This window comes from Lactuca sativa, chromosome 4 (genome assembly GCF_002870075.4).
Source record: "Lactuca sativa cultivar Salinas chromosome 4, Lsat_Salinas_v11, whole genome shotgun sequence".
Classification (NCBI taxonomy): Eukaryota; Viridiplantae; Streptophyta; class Magnoliopsida; order Asterales; family Asteraceae; genus Lactuca; species Lactuca sativa.
The window spans coordinates 352821717-352842016 of NC_056626.2; the positions used below are offsets into that span (position 1 = coordinate 352821717).

The following is a 20300-nucleotide window of genomic DNA, read 5'->3' on the forward strand; positions in this document are numbered from 1 at the left end:
TTAATATCCCTTGTAGCTCATTATTATCTAGAGTTACGTCAACTAGATATCAAGACCATATTGAGTATTTACATGAGGGCATGTATATAACCATACTACAATGTTTTGAGGAAAAGAGTTTCGAAAACATAGTTTGTAAATTCAAGATCATTCTTTGCACTTTAGCAAGCACCATGTCCACGTATTTTGATGTTTGATTAAGATTAAAGAAAATAACTTCATTAAAAATAAATGGATGAATTGAGGGTTGGAAGAATTAATATATACTTGTCTTTTATGTTGAAGCCTTTTTAATGGCAAGGAATATGATGAATTTTTATGGGCCAAGGTGTTTGCTATCGTGTCACTTTGGCGTGCAAGATGTCACAGAAGCCATTTGGCTTCTTACGTAATTGTAATAGAGTTTTACCAAGTTCGTGTGAATGGAACATTAGGGTTGTCCCAAGAGGCGTATATTAACGTGTTCTTTTCGGAATTCTTAGAAGAGGACTTAGAATCATAAACTCCATATCAATACCTTTTAATGTATTGTATATATTGTGAAAATTATGTTGTTCTGATCTTCTCGTATAGATAGACTTTGAGTGGGGTTAAACTTTATTGATGGGTGGTATTTATATGTAAGAGAACGAGTTATATTAAATCAACTTTTGTATCAAGCATATTAACGGCCATGATGTCTAATTAAAAAATGTCTTCCACCCAATGTTTTAAAAGAACATTTCACGTTAATGGGCTTAAATCAAGAGCTCGTGTAACGTAGTGATTCACTATAAGTATAATCTATGATCATGAGACAGATACTTGATTGTGATTTTCTCATGTGTTTCATATTTATCTATATTTCAGAATTTTGTGCACATATGTTAAATTTGTAAATATATGTATTTTATATAATACACTATGTGATACTCAATTTGGTATAACATAATACTAAGAGTTTGTATAATGACAGAGAACAATATATCCTTTTGGTATGGTATGTGTTCTCGTAAGATAAATGGTCCGTATGCCATGCTGGAAAATGTTAGAATAAGCCTACACTATCGTTTTAAGACCATTTCCATAATGATTATGAGTCAATGGTATATTTATTATTTATACAAGTATGGCATGATGAGAGAACTGGTCCTCCAACTAATCTAGATGTCACGTGATAAAGTAAATATACTAAAATCTGAACTGTGGTTATTTTCTCATTGGATGTTTCAAACGTACGAGACACAAGGAGCCATTGTTCTGTCTAGAACATCGTTATTAGTCTTGAGATCATTAGCATTATTACGAGAATACAAAGGCATCACAAAATATCCAACATGACATTATCATCTACTAAGTATTTGTTGGTTATTTTATTATCACTATGTCATTTTATGTAATTGGAACTAGTATATGAGCTAAGGGGCTTCATAATTTGTACTCTTATATATGTAGGAGTTTATGCGGAGTGCACACATATATATGATCGAATTAGAAGACGGTTCAACGACAAGTCGGGGATCCGGGGTTTCCAAAGAGGCAACACCCCTTTGGCGGGATCTAGGGGCACTGCCCCTAGGTCAATGGGATAGATCCCCTGGGGTCCTAGCAGGGTCAAGGCGCAAAGCCCCTGCGGGGTTTGGGGAAGCACCCCAAAAAATCTTTGAATTTTACATATGGGAACATAGTGGGAAATTCAAATTCTTGAGGGTGATTATGGTAAAACTAATGAAATTCATTAGTTTTGGAAACCCTAAATCCTCATTAAAATCCAGATTTCCCTGACTTGCTTCGACGTCAACCCATGACGGTCAACCCTAAGAGAAACCTTAATCTCGTTTATTATATAAACGACTCTTCTCTTTGAGAAGAAATACACGAATATCATTAGCTCTCTTTTTGATCAAACAAACAGAGTATCCTTTTGGCAATTTGACTTACGATTTCTGTGCGTAGAATCATAAGTGTCATCTTGGATTATCATAAGCTAAATTTCTTGTAACTCAAACACAGGATAGAAATATCAGTTCGGAAAGTGCTTAGACGATCCAAGTGGTATCCAGATCTTCAACGTAAACCTTATAATTCCAACAGTACTAACACTCTTTAATATAAAATTTGTGTAAACAAGCAACGGTTCATGATTGATGTAGTATTTATAGTTACGTACACTCAATGTATGCATATTTTTCCCATTGAAGAGTTCAATGCTATTAAACTCTAAATCCATTGAATGCCTAAAAGACTTTCTACAACAAGTTAGCCGCAGCTGGCAAGGCCAATGAAATTCAAGACCCTAGACATGATATACTTGAGCTTTATAGAATTATTACACAAATATATAAAATGCATGGAATTGAGACACCTCTTGTCAAACAAATCAAGACATTGAATGTCTCCGGTCTTTACTTGGTTTATTCCTGCCTCTTGTACTCAATGGTACAACCCCATCAACTCGTAGAAGTGGCATTAGCTTCCCCAGCTTTTTCGATAGAGAATTTAAAAACGACTTCCGATGAAACAGTGGCTTATGATCAGAAGAATAATGAGTAGGAACACCCGGGCTGCGGACTATAGATTTCTCACTAGACAATCTTTCCACTTCTTTCAATTTCATTTTCATTTTTAAAAGCTCAAATTTCAGGTCCTGGTTTTCTTTTTTCAGCCATGAAAGCTCATGGGATAATGGCTTGTTTGTGGCGGTGGCAGCCGGGATGGTGGTGGAGGTGGAGGCGGTGGTGGTGGTGGTGGGTTCAACTGCTAATAGACCATCACCACCCATGGAGTCTCTTAACCGTTGTTGTTCATAGAAAATAACCTGAACCACAGTTTGCACAGGAAGTCTGTCATTTTGGGCAGCATGTGCACATGCTTCACGTGAAAGCTTTTCACAGTCCATCAAGCTGCAAACTTTCTTTCTTTCCATATCATTTAATGTTGGATGAACCTGCAAAATGTCACAGAAATAAGGATTTAAGTCATAATTTAGCAACAAACTATAACGAATGTCAACATTTAATCACTTTAATGTTATTCAATATGTACCATTATGACCTGGGGTCTATGGTACTAATTAATTAAACCAATATTGGCGTTTTGTAGAAAAACTAAACAAGCAAAACAAATGTTGGTTACCCATTTATGACATTAACCTTATCACCTGCTATTTGGAGCAAGTGGGTCTACATGGCAGTTTAGTCATTTTTAATGCCAGGGAGGGTGACTAACTATTTCACATATATTATTATTTATATAAAACAAATAAATAAAAGCTTTCAGTGAAGATGGACAAATAGGAACACAGGAAATATAGTTGGTTCTCATTGTATACATTAAAAAAGACTAGAATGAGTCACAGCCACGTGAAAACTGGTAAAACCTAGAACATTAAGTAGTTGGAGTCCAAAACAATTAAAATGAGTAAAGTGACTAAATGAGAACGTACGTCCTAAATTATGACATACACCCTATAAATGATATATAAATGTTAATAAGAAGATAAACATGCATACCTTCAAGTAAATATCAATGGCTCTATAAATTGCATCATCGGATACCTTAGCTTGTTCTGGAATATGTTCAAAAAAATTGATAAATTTTGATAGTAATAAATTCCTATCAGAAGCTATCTCAGCAAGATAACTTTCCATTAACTTTCCAACTTTTTCCATGTCGTTTCCTTGATTATTATTGATTTCTAATATGTGTTCAAGGTAATTCATCATGACTCTTTGGACAGTATCAACATCAAACAATGTGTCACCATCACAATGAAAAGATGGAATTAGTATGTCATCCAAAACTAGCTTACATGCCATTGTTGTTTCAAGATATATGGCTGCCCGAAGTAACATTGAAAGGAAACTGACCGACATTGTGTTTCTTTCTCTTGGTAGGAGGCTTACTATTGTTTCTAGAACTATCCGCTTTTCATGCTCTTGTTTTGAGTCAATTTTTTTTTTCTTCTTTCCGTGTATCTCCTGTTTGATGTTAAATTGTAGAGATGAATAAATGGACAATATATTAATTAAAACATTGTACTTTGAAAAAATCTATCCAATTATAGAAGTGAAAATTGCTTTCTATTTGTATGAAATTGCTATAATTTGGTAAATTTTTCAAAGTACTATGATGTAATAGGAAAAAAAAAAAAGTTGGATGCTATAACAAAAGTATGCTAAGATTTCTTGCAATTTACCCTTCTTTAAATACACCTAAAAAAAAAAAAGAAATCTTACCAAACCTTGAAGGCATTTTTGGGCATAAAGCATTAGAATCGGACCAAGTTCATATTGTTTAAATCCCCTTGAAATCATTGCAAGAAGAACCCTTTGAAATATATCGATTCTAAGCACAACTAAATCTTCAGCCCACCAATCAACTACACCTTTCAGATTCGATGAAGAAGAAACAAAATCACTCGTGCTTCCAGAAGAGAAAAGCTCACATTCTCTGGTTACTATATATGCAATAGTATCAATACACCGAGTAATTAACTTAACTTTTTCAGCCATTGGTAACAAATTTGTTGATGATAGCAATACGGTAACAGCACCAGCTAATGTCTTAAGTGCTATTTCATCTAAATAGCTTTCAGATCTTGTTACAAGGTTTCCAATTGCATAATCTTCTGTCATTTCAAGAAACTCTGAAACACATCTCACTATTGAAATGTTTTCTGTTGATAATTCAAAGTTCATTCCATAACAAAACTTTGCTGCAAGTTCAAATCCTTCTGGGCCTCCAGGGACATCAGGGATTTCAATTACTAAAGGATCAGAATGTGTGGGATTCGCTAATATTTTTCTTATGTAACCACACTTTGACCCCAATGGAAACTGCATAAAAATACAAAAATAAGACGGATAATAACAAGAGGATACTCACAATCAAAAATCATACCTTGTGTAATGGAAAAGAAGCACCTCCAATGTGAACTGTAACATCACTTGGGATTTCATGGGAGAAAAGCCTGTTAACATTGAAAAAAAAAGTCGCTTTAAATAGTCAAAGATACAAGTATGGAATAAAAATTGAGAGTGATGAAAGCAAACCAATCACTAGTTTTCTTCATGGCAGTAAGTTGCTGACTCTAGTCTCTTGGCAGGCATTTTAAGGGCTCTGGACATCTACTGTATCAATGATTGATTAATCATAAAAAGCATCAAGTTCTATATTTCACCACATACTCATTACGATAAAAAGTTTTACAAAAGTACACATGTACATTTCACTTGGTTTTACCAAATGAACAAGGAGTTGTTCTTTTTTATTTTTTATTTTCCACCACTGTTATCTATCTAGCATTAAATGTACAATAACTATCAACATCTTTAAGAAAATACCCACGATGGATATATTTTAGCATTTGGCCAAAAAGGAGAAAATAGTAATTTTTTCAAAGTTGGTATTTTGGATATTTGTGAGAGAAATGAGGTTAATTACAAGAAACGGGTGGAATTTGCGACTGTGTAGTGGTGAGTGCGAATAGTATTTTGGAATAACCGTGTAACTGATTTCAGTCAGCAGTGATTCTTGGCGAAAAGCCATTAATACATCCAAACAAAAAAGGGGAGTTCAAATCGATCTGTCCCAACAGCAAAAGGACTGATGGCAAATCTGGGTGGGTAACCCCACAACCTCATTGCATGTCTTCTCTTTCACTGTAACAAATAATTAATGAAATACAACTGGAATTGGAATATCTTTAACTTGGCCTGAAATCGTTTGGTTTGATGTGATTGATGTTTGGATTTTTGAAAAAGAATATTGGTGATCATTTTGTCTTGAGAAAATTAACATCTTAGCTATTCACGATATTAACGATATTTGCAAAATTTTCAACGTCTAATGATAGTGTATTTTCAGGTTAAGTAACATCCATCTGGACACTGAGCATTATGATCATTCGCGTTAATATCATAGTGTTATCAGATCCTACACAAAATCTTAAACGACTAATGCTGACCCTCTTCCTAATCTAATCTATCAAATACAAAAACATCAAACATTAATTTAGACAATGTAATTTGTTGAAAATCTATACTCAATTGATGTGACAAAATTAACGAGTCTGAAAACATTTGGTTATTAGATCAAGTTATGATCAGTTATATAATGTGTGGCAAGTTTTATGACAAGAAAATTTACTGAATTAACTTCAAATTTATGCAATTATATAATTTTAAGTTTTAAGTTATTTGAGCTACAAATATGACTATATTGACATAATGTATAATGTACATGAACTACCAATAAAATAATAGCCAAATATTCCTTAAAAATGATAGCATTACATTGAGAATATGGAAGAGGTGATTGTACCTTTTGTTGTGTAACGAAAATTTGTTTGGTTGTGCGTAGCTTAAATTGGCATTATTTGGATAATAGGGCATGTGTATTGTTCGTATACGCCCAAAATCTTCATCTAACAATTGTATGGAGTCGTCTAAAAGATTATAAACCCAAATCGCAAATCAAGAGCTCGTGTAACATTGTATCATAGCTAGTGATCTACTTTAATCTATGATCATGAGACAAGTACTTGATTGTCAGTTCTTCATGTCTTCCATATTTATCTATATTTGAGACTGTGAACATATCTTAAATTTGTGAGTAAATGTTTACGTTATTTAGCACACTAGTCAGTTTGGTATAACATAATACTAAAAGTCTGTACGAATTCCTAGGGTTTGTGTGGATGACGACACATACCAATATATCCTTTTTGTAGGGTATGAGTGCACATAAGATAAACGGTCAGTATGCCAAGTTGGAGAATGATAGAATAAACCTACACTAATATGGTTAGGACCTTTTCAATAATGAATTCTTAGTGAGTAGTATATATATATATATATATATATATATATATATATATATATATATATATATATATATATATATATATATATATATATATATATATATATATATATATATATATATATATATATAGTCAAGATCAAATAAGAAGGAAATTTTTGGTAGGAAGGTAAGAAGTTTTTTTCTACATATTTTTTTCGCGAACAAACAAAATGAATCACTAGATGATTCATTTGTAAGATAATTCACAAGAAAAAATTCTCAAAAAAATATCTCGGTGATTCATTTATACAATGATTTTGTTGTTATTCACTAAAATTGTCATAAAAGTGAATTTTTTCTTAATTTACTTAAAAATTAATCATAAAGATGTTTTTTTGAGAATTTTTTCTTGTGAATCATCTTACAAATGAATCATCTAGTGATTCATTTATTTTGTTTGTAAAAAAAAATATGTAGAAAAAAACTTCTTACCTTCCTATCAAAAAAAATTTCTTACCTTCCTATCAAAAAAAATTTCTTACCGGATATATATATATATATATATATATATATATATATATATATATATATATATATATATATATATATATATATATATATATATATATAGGGTTAGGTTAATGTGAGACGGCCTAATTTTGTGAGACCGTAAGACGCATTTTTTTATTTTTTATTTATTTATTTTTATTTTTTTTAGTTAATTCAAGTTCCGAAAATAATATTTAAAAAAAGAATTTTTTGATTTTTCCATTTATTTTGCATTTTAAAATTATTTTTAGAATATGTACAGTGTAATATTCTATTTACAATATTTCACGTATTTTTCAAAAAAAATAGAATTTTTTTATTTTATTTTATTTTTTTTAGTTAATTCAAGTTCCGAAAATAATATTTAAAAAAAGAATTTTAGATTTTTCCATTTATTTTTCATTTTAAAATTATTTTTTAGAATATATCAGTGTAATATTCTATTTAAAATATTTCACGTATATTTCAAAAAAAAAAAAAAACGGGATTCTTTTTACTTTTTTAATTTTTTTTATTTTTTTAGTTAATTCATGTTCCGAAAATAATATTTAAAAAAAGAACTTTTGGATTTTTCCATTTATTTTGCATTTTAAAATTATTTTTAGATTTGGTCTCACGGTCTCACAAAATTAGAATGGTCTCAAATGAACCTGAACCTATATATATATATATATATATATATATATATATATATATATATATATATATATATATATATATATATATATATATATATATATTAAAACATAAGAGTTTAGGGAACAGTAACCTTTTGGACTTCAGACGGTTGCCATAACACTTTGAGGGGTTGATAACTTTAGCGCCGACCTCGTCTCACTTCCAATCATATTTTTACGTCTCTTGTGTCACTCCGCCATTACAGATATCTTGACGACCTTTATCTCCTCTAATCTTCCACTTCCTTCCATAGCTCTCTTTTTCCTCTCCGTTCATTTACCCTACAAGAATATGTCGATGATGATGGACTTCAGCTTTCACTTTCGTCGGATGGGTCAGTTACATTGTTCAAAACGGCAATATACACAATGATTAGGTTATTCTATATGATGTCCTCAACTTACCATCCATGGATTTCTCTAGTGCTCCGTTTTACAAATCCTTTTTGTAGACTACTTGTGTTAGAGACGATGGTCCGGCCTCTTGACATGTTTTTCCATAGACCATCACTTCCAACTCCTTCTACCAGCTCTTTTGTGGTAAGAAGCACAATATCAGGTAATTTGTTTATCCTTTTTCATTCTTTATATGTTTTGTGGCTGGTTCGTCGAAGCCCTAAATCCATATTCTCTCTCTTATCTCCATGCAATGAAATCGATGACCTTGACTTGCCTCAAGAACAAAGGGGAAGCAGAAAACATCGACTTTGTTTCTACCTTGATGAACTTCTTGATCTGAGACCTAAATAAATTCCACCGATACTGATTTCAGATTTCAAGCAAAACTATTTATTGATTTTGCGATTAACTAGAAAGAATAGTGTTTCTGATCCATCTAATGAATCATTTACAGAGGCATTGACTGATTTTCAGGGTCAACTTTCACGAACTTCGAGTGTTGACCATTCTAAACAATCAAACAGTAACAATTTAAAGCATTTTGAAGGAAATCATTCATCTAAATTGGGTGTCTCGCATTAGTGCTTGGCCAGAGCAATTTGAAAATAGTGGTGTATGTAAAGAAGGACAACATCGCACTTTATTTCATTGCTAAAGATCACTACTAGAAACCTAACCTTCAGTGACGAAATCAGGTACATATTCATTCTATAGCTAATCAGTGACGACTCATCGAGAGATTAGCGACGGAAAGCATAAATATATTGACCAATGACCCTTGGCTTTACTTTGTCATCCTTGATATTCTGCAAGTATTTCAAGCAACTTCGTTGCCAATGCACCTTGTCACTGCAGCAGAAACAAGTGACCTCTTTGGGGTTAGAGATAGGAGGAGCAAGAGAACTAGATTTTCCTTTGGGTCATGTGCTTGATGATCTAGCTTGGGACTTTGCCTTCTAGTTATTCTTTGGAGGACCTTTCCACTTTTTCCCTTTCCATTGACCAATGGCCCGAACAGGAGCACTAGCAGGAGTAGAGGCAACACCTTTTCCCTTCATTCTTGCTTCAGTTATTTATAGGAGGTTATGAAATTGAGACAAAGTAGTTTCATTGTTGTTCAAATCATAGGTGAATATGAACTGATCCTAACAACTTGGAAAAGAGTTCAACACTATGTCGATTTCCAACTCTTCATGAAAATTCACATTCAGCTTAACGAGTCTGTCCTCATATCATTGCATTATCTGAACGTGGCTGCTAACAGACTAACCCTCCTTCATCTTGCTAGCAATGAGTGACTTTAACACCTCGTATTTTTCCTGACGAGCTCACTTATGGTATTTCTCCATAAGGTCCTTGTTCATCTCGTACGACCAGTAATCCTTATAGTTTCACTGCAATTCAAGAGTCATTGTAGCCACCATGATGCAAGGAACTTTTCTTGCTTCATTATAGTGTTTCTTGTATGCGGCCATTTCGTCAGGAGTGGCATTCTCTTCGTCGATCTCATCCAATGGTTTCTCGAGGACATCTAATCGTTATAGTTGGTGCCATCTAGTTGCACCTTAGAGTAGATGTTCAAGAAAGATAAGTTGTTGTTGTTGGAGGAGGATGAGGAGCTAGACGCATTAGTTAGATTAGACATCTATAAAAGAAAGACAATTTTAGTTAGATAAGAATACTCCTTAAGATAACAACAAAAATGAAATATCAAGGCTAGGTTCCAACTAAATAATTCACAACATAGAAAAGGGATGTCGTAATTGTGACATCCCCATTTTCACGGCCAGAAAACAGCGATTTTGTTTATGTTTTATAAAAATCAGAGTATCTCCTTAGGTAAGTTTATCAGTTATCCCTTTGCTATAGACATCATGTTGAACATGAGATTCGGATCGCGATCAATCTCATTAGTTGTTCAACTTTTGGTAAGGTGCCTTAGATGCCTAACTCTCAACACATAAGAGGAACAAATCCCATCTTGACTACATAAGCCTCTTGTATAGTTCACACTATACCTGAAAATGATCGACTTTTATAACTGTCCGGTTAAGGAACAACATTTGAACATTACAAAGCGTAGTACACCATACACTTAAGTCCCACTATGTATCTCAAGTGTTAAGGATACAAAGATAGTATATTTTAATCAAGTATCATTCACGATAGCGATCAATGAGATGATCTTGATGCGGGTCAGTTCAATACTAGTTCTCTGGCAAGTACCTATGAAACTTGGTTATAACAACTTGCTTACTTTCATTTCGTGAGAGTTAACCAATCTAATTTGTATTAGTCTTACATCATAATTGCTCCCAAAATTATAACCGACTATGAACCTTTAGAATAATAACATTATTCATGGATTAAACATGTTAATAAAGAACACAACAAGTATTAATGTGATGACTATATCCCAATATATCATAACATTTTCTAATAGTTGTTGTTACAATGTTCCAATATCCAAATATGAAATTCAAATCAAAAACCCATTTCTAGAATAATAAAGTCTTATAGCTGAAGTGTGACCATTCATACTTAGCTCAAAAGAATAAAGTCTGACTTTATCAATGGATCTGACAACATTTAATTTGTGTGAATTTTGTGAATACTATCATCTCCATACTTAACCTTACTCTAATTTTAGTTAAATATCTTGGAGAATATGATTGGTGTTCTTTCGTGACATATAGTCTCTTAGCTTGATTAAGTATACTCTTCAAGTCAAAAAGATTTTATGTGATCCTTGAATGGTGAAATCAACTGTAACATCCCGGAATAGCAAGAGTAAAGTTGAAGGGCTAAAAGAGTAAAATGGGAAAGGGGAACTCGCGAGTCCATGGGTGGACTCGGCGAGTAGAGTCGCGACTTGGTCGCGTGTCAAGTGGCCGACTCGGCGAGTCAGTGGATTGGACTCGGCGAGTAGGCGCTGAGTGGAGAAAACCCTAAATCCGGAGGTTGAGCCCTATATATAGAACATTATGTTTCCTCCCCAGCCTCCTTATCATCCCTTGAGTTCCAGAAACCCTAATTTTGTGAAGAAACCCCATTGTTGAGTGAATTGGAGCTTGGAAAGGTGGTTGTTGAAGACATCTTGAAGGAAAAGAGACTTGGATCAAAGGGCTTTGCAAGGATTCAGGTTAATCTTCTCTTGGAGCTTCCTTTTGAGGTATTATTTCATTGTTTGAGCTGCTATTGTCTAGATTCATCAGTTTGGGGGTGTTAGAAATCATATCTTTTGATGTATTGGAGTTTAGAGGTTAGATATGAGGTTGCTACCTCAGATCGGATTGGAGAAGGGTTGGAATGCATGAAAGTCCCTGTTTGTGAGTGATTGATGGAGCTATCTTGTCCCAAACCCAAACCCTAGAGTGAAAAGGCCTAGATCTTCTTGGATTCACGTAAAGTTTGCTACTTTACATGATGGATGGCCTTAGGAAAGGTAGATATATGGTTTGGACCATCTGCATGGCTTGGAAAGCCTCTGTATGGATTTAGACCTGGTGGTACTCGGCGAGTCACATGGGTGGACTCGGCTAGTTGCTTGAAGATAGGCTGGAACTCGACGAGTTGGAAGAACAACTCGGCGAGTTGGATGAAGACGGCCTGGAACTCGACGAGTTGGAACAACAACTCGGCGACTAGGTTGAAGATAGCCTTAGATTCGACGAGTCTGTTCTTGGACTCGGCGAGTCTTGTCGAAGAGTCCCAATCTTTTCTGGTTGAGCCGTGAATCGGTGAGTCAAGGGGATGACTCGGTGAGTTGTGTGAGAGTGGACCCAGAGTTGTTGAACTCGGCAAGTCTCAGGGTGACTCGACGAGTTGAGTCGCGGTTTGGAGAATTTCTGAGCATGGGGACTCGGCGAGTCATCGGGTTGACTCGGCGAGTAGAGTCAGTCAGGGGTTGACTTTGACCAAGGGTTGACCAGTGGTTCCAGGGGCATTTTGGTAATTGATGGATATTGTTTTGAGTTCAGTGCCTTGGTGGTTGTCCAGTGGTGGAGATCGTATCAGTGATCGGAGCAACTTGGGTTATCTGTTCAGTCGGCAGTATCGAGGTGAGTTATCCTCACTATATCAACAAGGTCTAAGCCACCAAGGCCGACCCTTTATCGGATTGAGATGCGGGTATTTGTTGTATGTTATTGCTTTGATATGTTGCATCCTGGTAGCTAGGATGGTATATGTTAGAGACTTGGTTGAGATCTGTATCCTGAGGTGTAGGGTGATGCTATGCTAGTGACCAGTTAGGTCGGTATCCTTGTTAGGATGATGATATGTTATGTGATCTGTTTGATCAACTTGTTGACTATGAATTGTTATATGTTTGTATGTTTATGTGCACATGGTTGTTTGGACTGGAGTTGGGTTGACGCGGGTCCTGCTTTTTGCTGTAGGCCAAGATACCCAGGGTGGACCGGTTGTCCCGAAGGCCCAGCGAGCGGTCCGGATAGGCTGTAGGCCCCAAGAGGGCAGACCAGACGTGCCGAGGCTCGGAGAGTGGACCAGGCCGACTGAAGGCCTGGTGCGGGCAGACCAGTCATACTGTAGACTCAGAGAGTGGACCATGTGGATTGAAGGCCTGGTCCGGGCGGACCAATCACACTGCAGACTCGTTGTATGTGGATAGACTTAGAGGGTGGACCAGGTGGACTGTTGGCCGGTGCGGCAGACCAGTCACACAGTAGACCCGAAGTGCATGGCTGTTCTGTGATCGGATATGTTATGGCATGTTATGCGTGTATGATATATGTCGTTGGTATTTTGGGGATATCTCACTAAGCTTTCGGGCTTACAGTTGTGGTTTTATGTTTTTCAGTTTCTTCAGGAGACCGTGGCAAGGCGAAGGTGTGATCGTACCGCTCCTCGTGTTGATGTTGTGATGAGATTCTGGGAATACTTAAAATAAATTGTATTGAAAACCTTTTTGTAATAACTTTAATGGAATTGGGTTGCTTTCAAAAATTTAAAATTGGTTGGAATTTTTGGTCGTTACAAGTTGGTATCAGAGCCTTGGTTTGAGTGAATTGGAGGAACGCTCGTGTGACTCCAGTCTCAGATCGAGGAGAGTTTTCAAAAGAGAATTTAAAATGGTTTTCAAAATGAGTAAAGGAGGACGCGGAGGTACGATCAGCCGGAGCTAGTAAGTAACCCCAAAATGCCATCCATGATATTTGTTTTTGAGCTTTGATAGAACAACATGCTAGTGTTAGGCTAGGGAACTTCAGGATTTCATGATAATGTTGCCCGATTTGTGATGCCTGTAGCCTAGGGTTTCCTTGTGGGAGATTTTCAATGTTCCTCTAGTGGTGAGGCTTGAGATTTGTTATGCATGTTTTCTCTAGGGTGTTGTGGTAGTACTTCATACAAATATGGGTAGGTGTGGAAGGTAGTATGGGCCCGTACTACTGAAAGCACAGGACCCATACGCGTATCAGGGAAACCATGACCTCTAGGGTTGGGTTGAGAGAGTTGGTTCCCAGATTGGTGGGAAGTGTCTGAGATTTTGTGGTGTTTTTCAGTATGGAGATTCTGAGGCATGCTGGGAGCGGATCCGGTTCAGGATCGGGAGCAGGAGAGGGAGTTCCAGGCGGGTCTGTGCCGCCCGAGGTTATTGGTCAGATGAGCATGTGCGGGTTGGATACGAGGATTCGTGAGATCCTGCATGATGAGGTTGTTGCGCTGTTCCGGGCCGAGGTGCCGGAACTGTTTGGGTCGATCAAGACCGCCATGGTTGAGTATTTTGATGAGCGCTATGCAGCTCTCACAGAGACGGCTACCGCGGCGGCTACAGCAGCTGTAGCAGCGGCAGGGGGAGGAGCTGCTCGGGGTTTTCAGTATCGGGACTTCGATAATACGAAGCCTCCTACCTTCGATGGAGTTCAGGACCCGATTGTTGCTATGAGGTGGTTATCAGACGTGGAGGGGTGTTTCTTCACGTGTTCATGCCCTGCTGATCAGAGGGTGAGGTGTGCTCTGAACCTGTTAAGGCTCAGGGCGAAGGATTGGTGGAGATTGACCACGGGGTCATTTTCGGATGCGCAGAGGGCTGCGGTTTCATGGGATCAGTTTAGAGAGATGTTCAGCACTCGCTATGTTCTGCAAGTTGAGAGGGAGAGATTGGCTCAGGAGTTCCTTGAGCTGAAGCAGGATTCGGAGTCGGTGACTGAGATCACCAAAATGTTCACTGAGAGGGGGTTGTTTTGCCCAGAGTTCGCTTCGGAGCAGGCTCAGGTGTCTCGATATCTAAACATGCTCAAGAGGGACATCAGACAGTTTGTGTCTGCGCAGAGGTGCGAGACCTTATTGGAGTTGCAGGAGGCCGCCAGGCAGCATGAGTTAGAGATTCAATTGCAGTTGTATGAGCTGAGGCAGGCTCCGGTGCAGTCGCAGCCGGCGCCGAAACGGTCCAAGACCGTTGATGCTAGAGTGGGAGATCTGAGCAGCCACACTTATGGGAAGTATGAGAGGAGTCACACAGGAGTTTGTAGGTCCGGTGGTGCATGTCGCAAGTGCGGAAAGGAGGGGCACTATGCGAGGGATTGTCAACAGTCAGCGCCAGTTCGGGATTTGAGGATTTGTTATCATTGTCATCAGGTTGGACATTTAAGGGTTAACTATCCACAGCTTGCTGCAGGAGCGGTTCAGGCTCCAGCACCGGCCACTTTGAGGATCACAGGTGGAGGTCAGGATGGAGCGGAGCCCCCAAGGGCTCAGGGTCGTGCTTATCAGCTTGCGGCAGAGGAGGTCAGAGCAGTGCCAGATGCAGCTGCGGGTATGTTTCTTTCTTGATGTCTTGTTATATTGTGTTTATTATGGAGTATTGTTTATGTGCTGGTATCTTTGTGTGGTTTTCGATGCGGTATTCGTCGTTTTTGAGGGTTGTGGTCTGGTTATGGGTTATTGTATTGGGAATTTTGTTGGTTATCATTCATGAGGGTTATTAGTGGAAACCTGGCATTGGTTTGAAGGCCGGGTAGCATCTGCTTTCTGAGAATGGTTAGCTGCATATTGAGTTTCTTTCGAGCAGGATGATCAGTGTGGAAATGTGTTTTTGTGAAGGTTGCTAGTGCTAGTGGGAATCAGTCCGCGTGTAAGTGTTGGTTTTGTGCAGAGTTATTCTGGTAGGTCGGTGATGGCGACCGGTGGTTGATAGTCAGCACCCTAAGTGGGGGAGAATTGGAAAATTCTCCAGAAGATCGATGAGCATGTGAGGTTGCTTAGCTGTTGGGATTCAGCAGTGTTCTGCCAGCCCAGAGTGTAGGCTGGTAGGAGCAAGTGTCGGGCATGCGGAGCGGGATACAGACCTAGGGCATTTGATTATGGAGGGCCTGGGATTCGGGCCAGGATCGAGTATGTATGATGGAGATAGAGTTCGGAACCCCTAAAGGGCTATAATAGTATGCATGGGAGGGTCCCCCCCAGAGAGATAGCTCAGAATGATGGATGTTAGCTGAGCGGTCCGGATAGACTGAAGGTCGGTAGGCGTACCAGTCAGGCCGAAGGCTCGGAGAACGGTCCAGCCAGACTGAAGGCACTGGAGGGCGGTTCAGATTGGATGAAGGTTCTGAGAGTGGTCCAGATTGGCTGAAGGCCTGTGAAGGCGGTCCAGTCATGCTGAAGACTCTACAGGTATCGATAGAGCGGTTCGAGGAAATGGATTGAGTATGTTGCGATGTGTTAGCATTAGATGGTCTGGCCTCGGGTATTGCTCTTGATTAGTTGAGATAGTGCATGGGCTTGAGAGTCCCTGCGATCAGAGTCAGAGCATGTGTGTTGGATGGATAGCGGTTACGCTATGAAGGAGTGGTGTAGCATTGGGCGAGCGTCGTGGCACTTGTGGTAGTGTCAAGGCAGCCAAGTGGTTTTCCTTGGTAAGGAAAGAGAGAGGAGTGTAACTCCGAGAGGGAGTGCGAATTCATGGAAGTGAATGGAAAAGCAGAGTTATGATAAGAGTGATCCGAGTATGGTTTTTGAGCAGCGTGTTTGCGGCAGTGGAATGGAAGCACATCCAGTTTGGGATGTCTGCTGAGGTCGCGGAAGGAATTCCGCGGATGTAGAGCCAAGAGGCTAGGAAGGGATGCAGGGAGGGAGTCTTGGGCTCTCAGTGTGATTCTGATCAGGGAATTGTGTATGTAGTAGTGGTTCATCCTGGAGGATGTTTGAAGATGTCATCAGTGTATCGGGTTTTCCCAACCTGAGGGTGCTAGAGCTAGTTCAGCATGTGTATGTGATTGCCAGGGGAGAACTCATGGGAGTTGCCCTGAAGAATGTGTCTTTCTGTCAGCAGAATGATTAGAGTTGGACTCGGATCGGGAATCCGGTGGTGCATAGATATTTTATAGCTCATATGGGTCGAGTGATGGTTGTGATTTGGAGCAGTGCTACATCGTGAGTAGTACTCAGTTGTTAAGTGGAGTTATCAGAGGGTAAAGCTGATGGCTGGCTCGAGACGGTGGTCAGGACACCGTAAGGAAGGAGGAAGTGAGTTTCTGGTTCTATGGTTGTGTTCTGAGGAACCGGGTTGGGTTAATGCCAGGTGATGCATGGCATGAGTATTTCTAAGAGTTGAGTTGTTGCAGGTGTCGAGGACGAAGCCTAATGTAAGTGGGGGAGAATTGTAACATCCCGGAATAGCAAGATTAAAGTTGAAGGTCTAAAAGAGTAAAATGGGAAAGGGGAACTCAGCGAGTCCATGGGTGGACTCGGCGAGTAGAGTCGCGACTTGGTCGCGTGTCAAGTGGCCGACTCGGCGAGTTAGTGGATTGGACTCGGCGAGTAGGCGCTGAGTGGAGAAAACCCTATATTCGGAGGTTGAGCCCTATATAAAGAACATTATGTTTCCTCCCCAGCCTCCTTATCATCCCTTGAGTTCCAGAAACCCTAATTTCGTGAAGAAACCCCATTGTTGAGTGAATTGGAGCTTGGAGAGGTGGTTGTTGAAGAGATCTTGAAGGAAAAGAGACTTCGATCAAAGGGCTTTGCAAGGATTCGGGTTAGTCTTCTCTTGGAGCTTCCTTTTGAGGTATTATTTCATTGTTTGAGCTGCTATTGTCTAGATTCATCATTTTGGGGGTGTTAGAAATCATATCTTTTGATGTATTGGATTTTAGAGGTTAGATATGAGGTTGCTACCTCAGATCTGGATTGGAGAAGGGTTGGAATGCATAAAAGTCCCTGTTTGTGAGTGATTGATGGAGCTATCTTGTCCCAAACCCAAACCCTAGAGTGAAAAGGCCTAGATCTCCTTGGATTCACGTAAAGTTTGCCACATTACATGATGGATGGCCTTAGGAAAGGTAGATATATGGTTTGGACCATCTGTATGGCTTGGAAAGCCTCTGTATGGATTTAGACCTGGTGGTACTCGGCGAGTCACATGGGTGGACTCGGCAAGTTGCTTGAAGATAGGCTGGAACTCGACGAGTTGGAAGAACAACTCGGCGAGTTGGATGAAGATGGCCTGGAACTCGACGAGTTGGAAGAACAACTCGGCGAGTTGGTTGAAGATAGCCTTAGACTCGACGAGTCTATTCTTGCACTCGGCGAGTCTTGTCGAAGAGTCCCAATCTTTTCTGGTTGAGCCGTGAATCGGTGAGTCAAGGGGATGACTCGGTGAGTTGTGTGAGAGTGGACCCAGAGTTGTTGAACTCAGCGAGTCTCGGGGTGACTCGACGAGTTGAGTCGCGGTTTGGAGAATTTCTGAGCATGGGGACTTGGCGAGTCATCGGGGTGACTCGGCGAGTAGAGTCAGTCAGGGGTTGACTTTGACCAAGGGTTCACCAGTGGTTCCAGGGGCATTTGGGTAATTAATGGATATTGTTTTGAGTTCAGTGCCTTGGTGGTTGTCCAGTGGTGGAGATCGTATCAGTGATCGGATCAGCTTGGGTTATCTGTTCAGTCGGCAGTATGGAGGTGAGTTATCCTCACTATATCAACAGGGTCTAAGGCACCAAGACCGGCCCTTTATCGGATTGAGATCCGGGTATTTGTTGTATGTTGTTGCTTTGATATGTTGCATCCTGGTAGCTAGGATGGTATATGTTAGAGAGTTGGTTGAGATCGGTAGCCTAAGGTGTAGGGTGATGCTATGCTAGTGACCGGTTAGGTCGGTATCCTGGTTAGGATGATGATATGTTATGTGATCTGTTTGATCGGCTTGTTGACTGTGAATTGTTATATGTTTGTATGTTTATGTGCACATGGTTGTTTGGACTGGAGTTGGATTGAGGCGGGTCCTGCTTTGTGCTGTAGGCCAAGATACCCAGGGCGGACCGGTTGTCCCAAAGGCCCAGCGAGCGGTCCGGATAGGCTGTAGGCCCCAAGAGGGCAGACCAGACGTGTCGAGGCTCGGAGAGTGGACCAGGCCGACTGAAGGCCCGGTGCGGGCGGACCAGTCATACTGTAGACTCAGCGAGTGGACCAGGTGGATTAAAGGCCCGGTGCGGGCGGACCAATCACACTGCAGACTCGTTGTATGTGGATAGACTTAGAGGGTGGACCAGGTGGACTATTGGCCGGTGCGGCGGACCAGTCACACAGTAAACGCAAAGTGCATGGTTGTTCTGTGATCGGATATGTTATGGCATGTTATGCGTGTATGATATATGTGGTTGGTATTTTGGGGATATCTCACTAAGCTTTCGGGCTTACAGTTGTGGTTTTATGTTTTTCAGTTTCTTCACGAGACCGTGGCAAGGCGAAGGCGTGATTGTACCGCTCCTCGTGTTTATGTTGTGATGAGATTCTGGGAATACTTAAAATAAATTGTATTGAAAACCTTTTTGTAATAACTTTAATGGAATCGGGTTGTTTTCGAAAATTTTAAATTGGTTGGAATTTTTGGTTGTTACATCAACATAGTTTTTCAATGATTACATTCATCCAATCATATTTGAATTCAACTTCTAAAGCAGTGTATTCTTATTTTTTATTAGATCATTTCATTATATTTTTCTTGGACCTTATTTCAACAATAATTACCCTTCATTCCATAATGACGTCAAAATCCAATTATAATTCATAATTATTTGTATTTGTTTAGAAATTAACATCTTGTGTAGCTCTTTCCAAAAAGATCCTTTCTCAACTGGTTGTGTCATATGCATTCTCTTAGTTCCTCCAAAGTACTCTTAGAATGCTCTCATCGTTATCCAGTGACTTAACCCTGTATTCAATTAGTATCCTATGACATTCTTAGAACATAATCAAATACCATGTCCATTGCATAATATGGTGTAAATGATGAATTCATTTTCCAAGCAAATATAATATAGATCATTTCATTTGGTTCAAGCCTATGAGCTATGTAATTTTGAGGCTAGCTCAAAATGATGCCATATGACAATGCAAAGAATTCTCCAAAAGAATCTTGTGTCTTGATCCCTTTCAATATATTGTCAATATATGTGTAAGGAAATGAAACGTTTAACATTCATTTTATCTATCCCTTATAGATTTTACGTTCCAAGAATGTATCTTCTTCTTTCTAAGTCTTTAATTTTATAAAGACTTTCGAGTCAAGGTAAAAACGACCTTGCTTAGTCAGAATGGAATTTCAAATGATTAAGTATGTCTCACTCATAAAAGATTAGGAATTTCACTATGCTCCCACTAGTTCTTGGTAAACACACATGTTCTATTCATTTTGATATAAAAACATACCTTGTGGTTTTATATGAAATGATGATTGTAACATTGAGATGTTTGCTTTATATCCACAAGTGAATCTCAAGCTTTACACATTTTATTAGGATAACATGAATTAAGAAAACCTCCAAGCTAATCTATATAGATATCTTACTAGTAGATGTCTATTAAGAAAAGCGGTCTTTCTTGAAATCTATTTACTATATCTCATATGAAGAATATGAATTCATGTCAAAC

At 38.9% G+C, this 20300-nt stretch overlaps 1 protein-coding gene across 1 annotated transcript; it reads right to left on the reverse strand.

Annotated features, from left to right (window-relative positions):
- Positions 1 to 2114: 2114 nt before the first annotated feature.
- On the reverse strand, positions 2115 to 5156 carry LOC111906401 (BTB/POZ domain-containing protein SR1IP1). Its single transcript, XM_023902160.3, is given in 7 exon segments — positions 2115 to 2661; positions 2664 to 2724; positions 2726 to 2926; positions 3492 to 3959; positions 4218 to 4817; positions 4882 to 4951; positions 5034 to 5156. Coding segments are annotated over 7 exon segments (1722 nt in total). The 5' UTR covers positions 5054 to 5156; the 3' UTR covers positions 2115 to 2359.
- Between the last annotated feature and the right edge of the window lie 15144 nt (positions 5157 to 20300).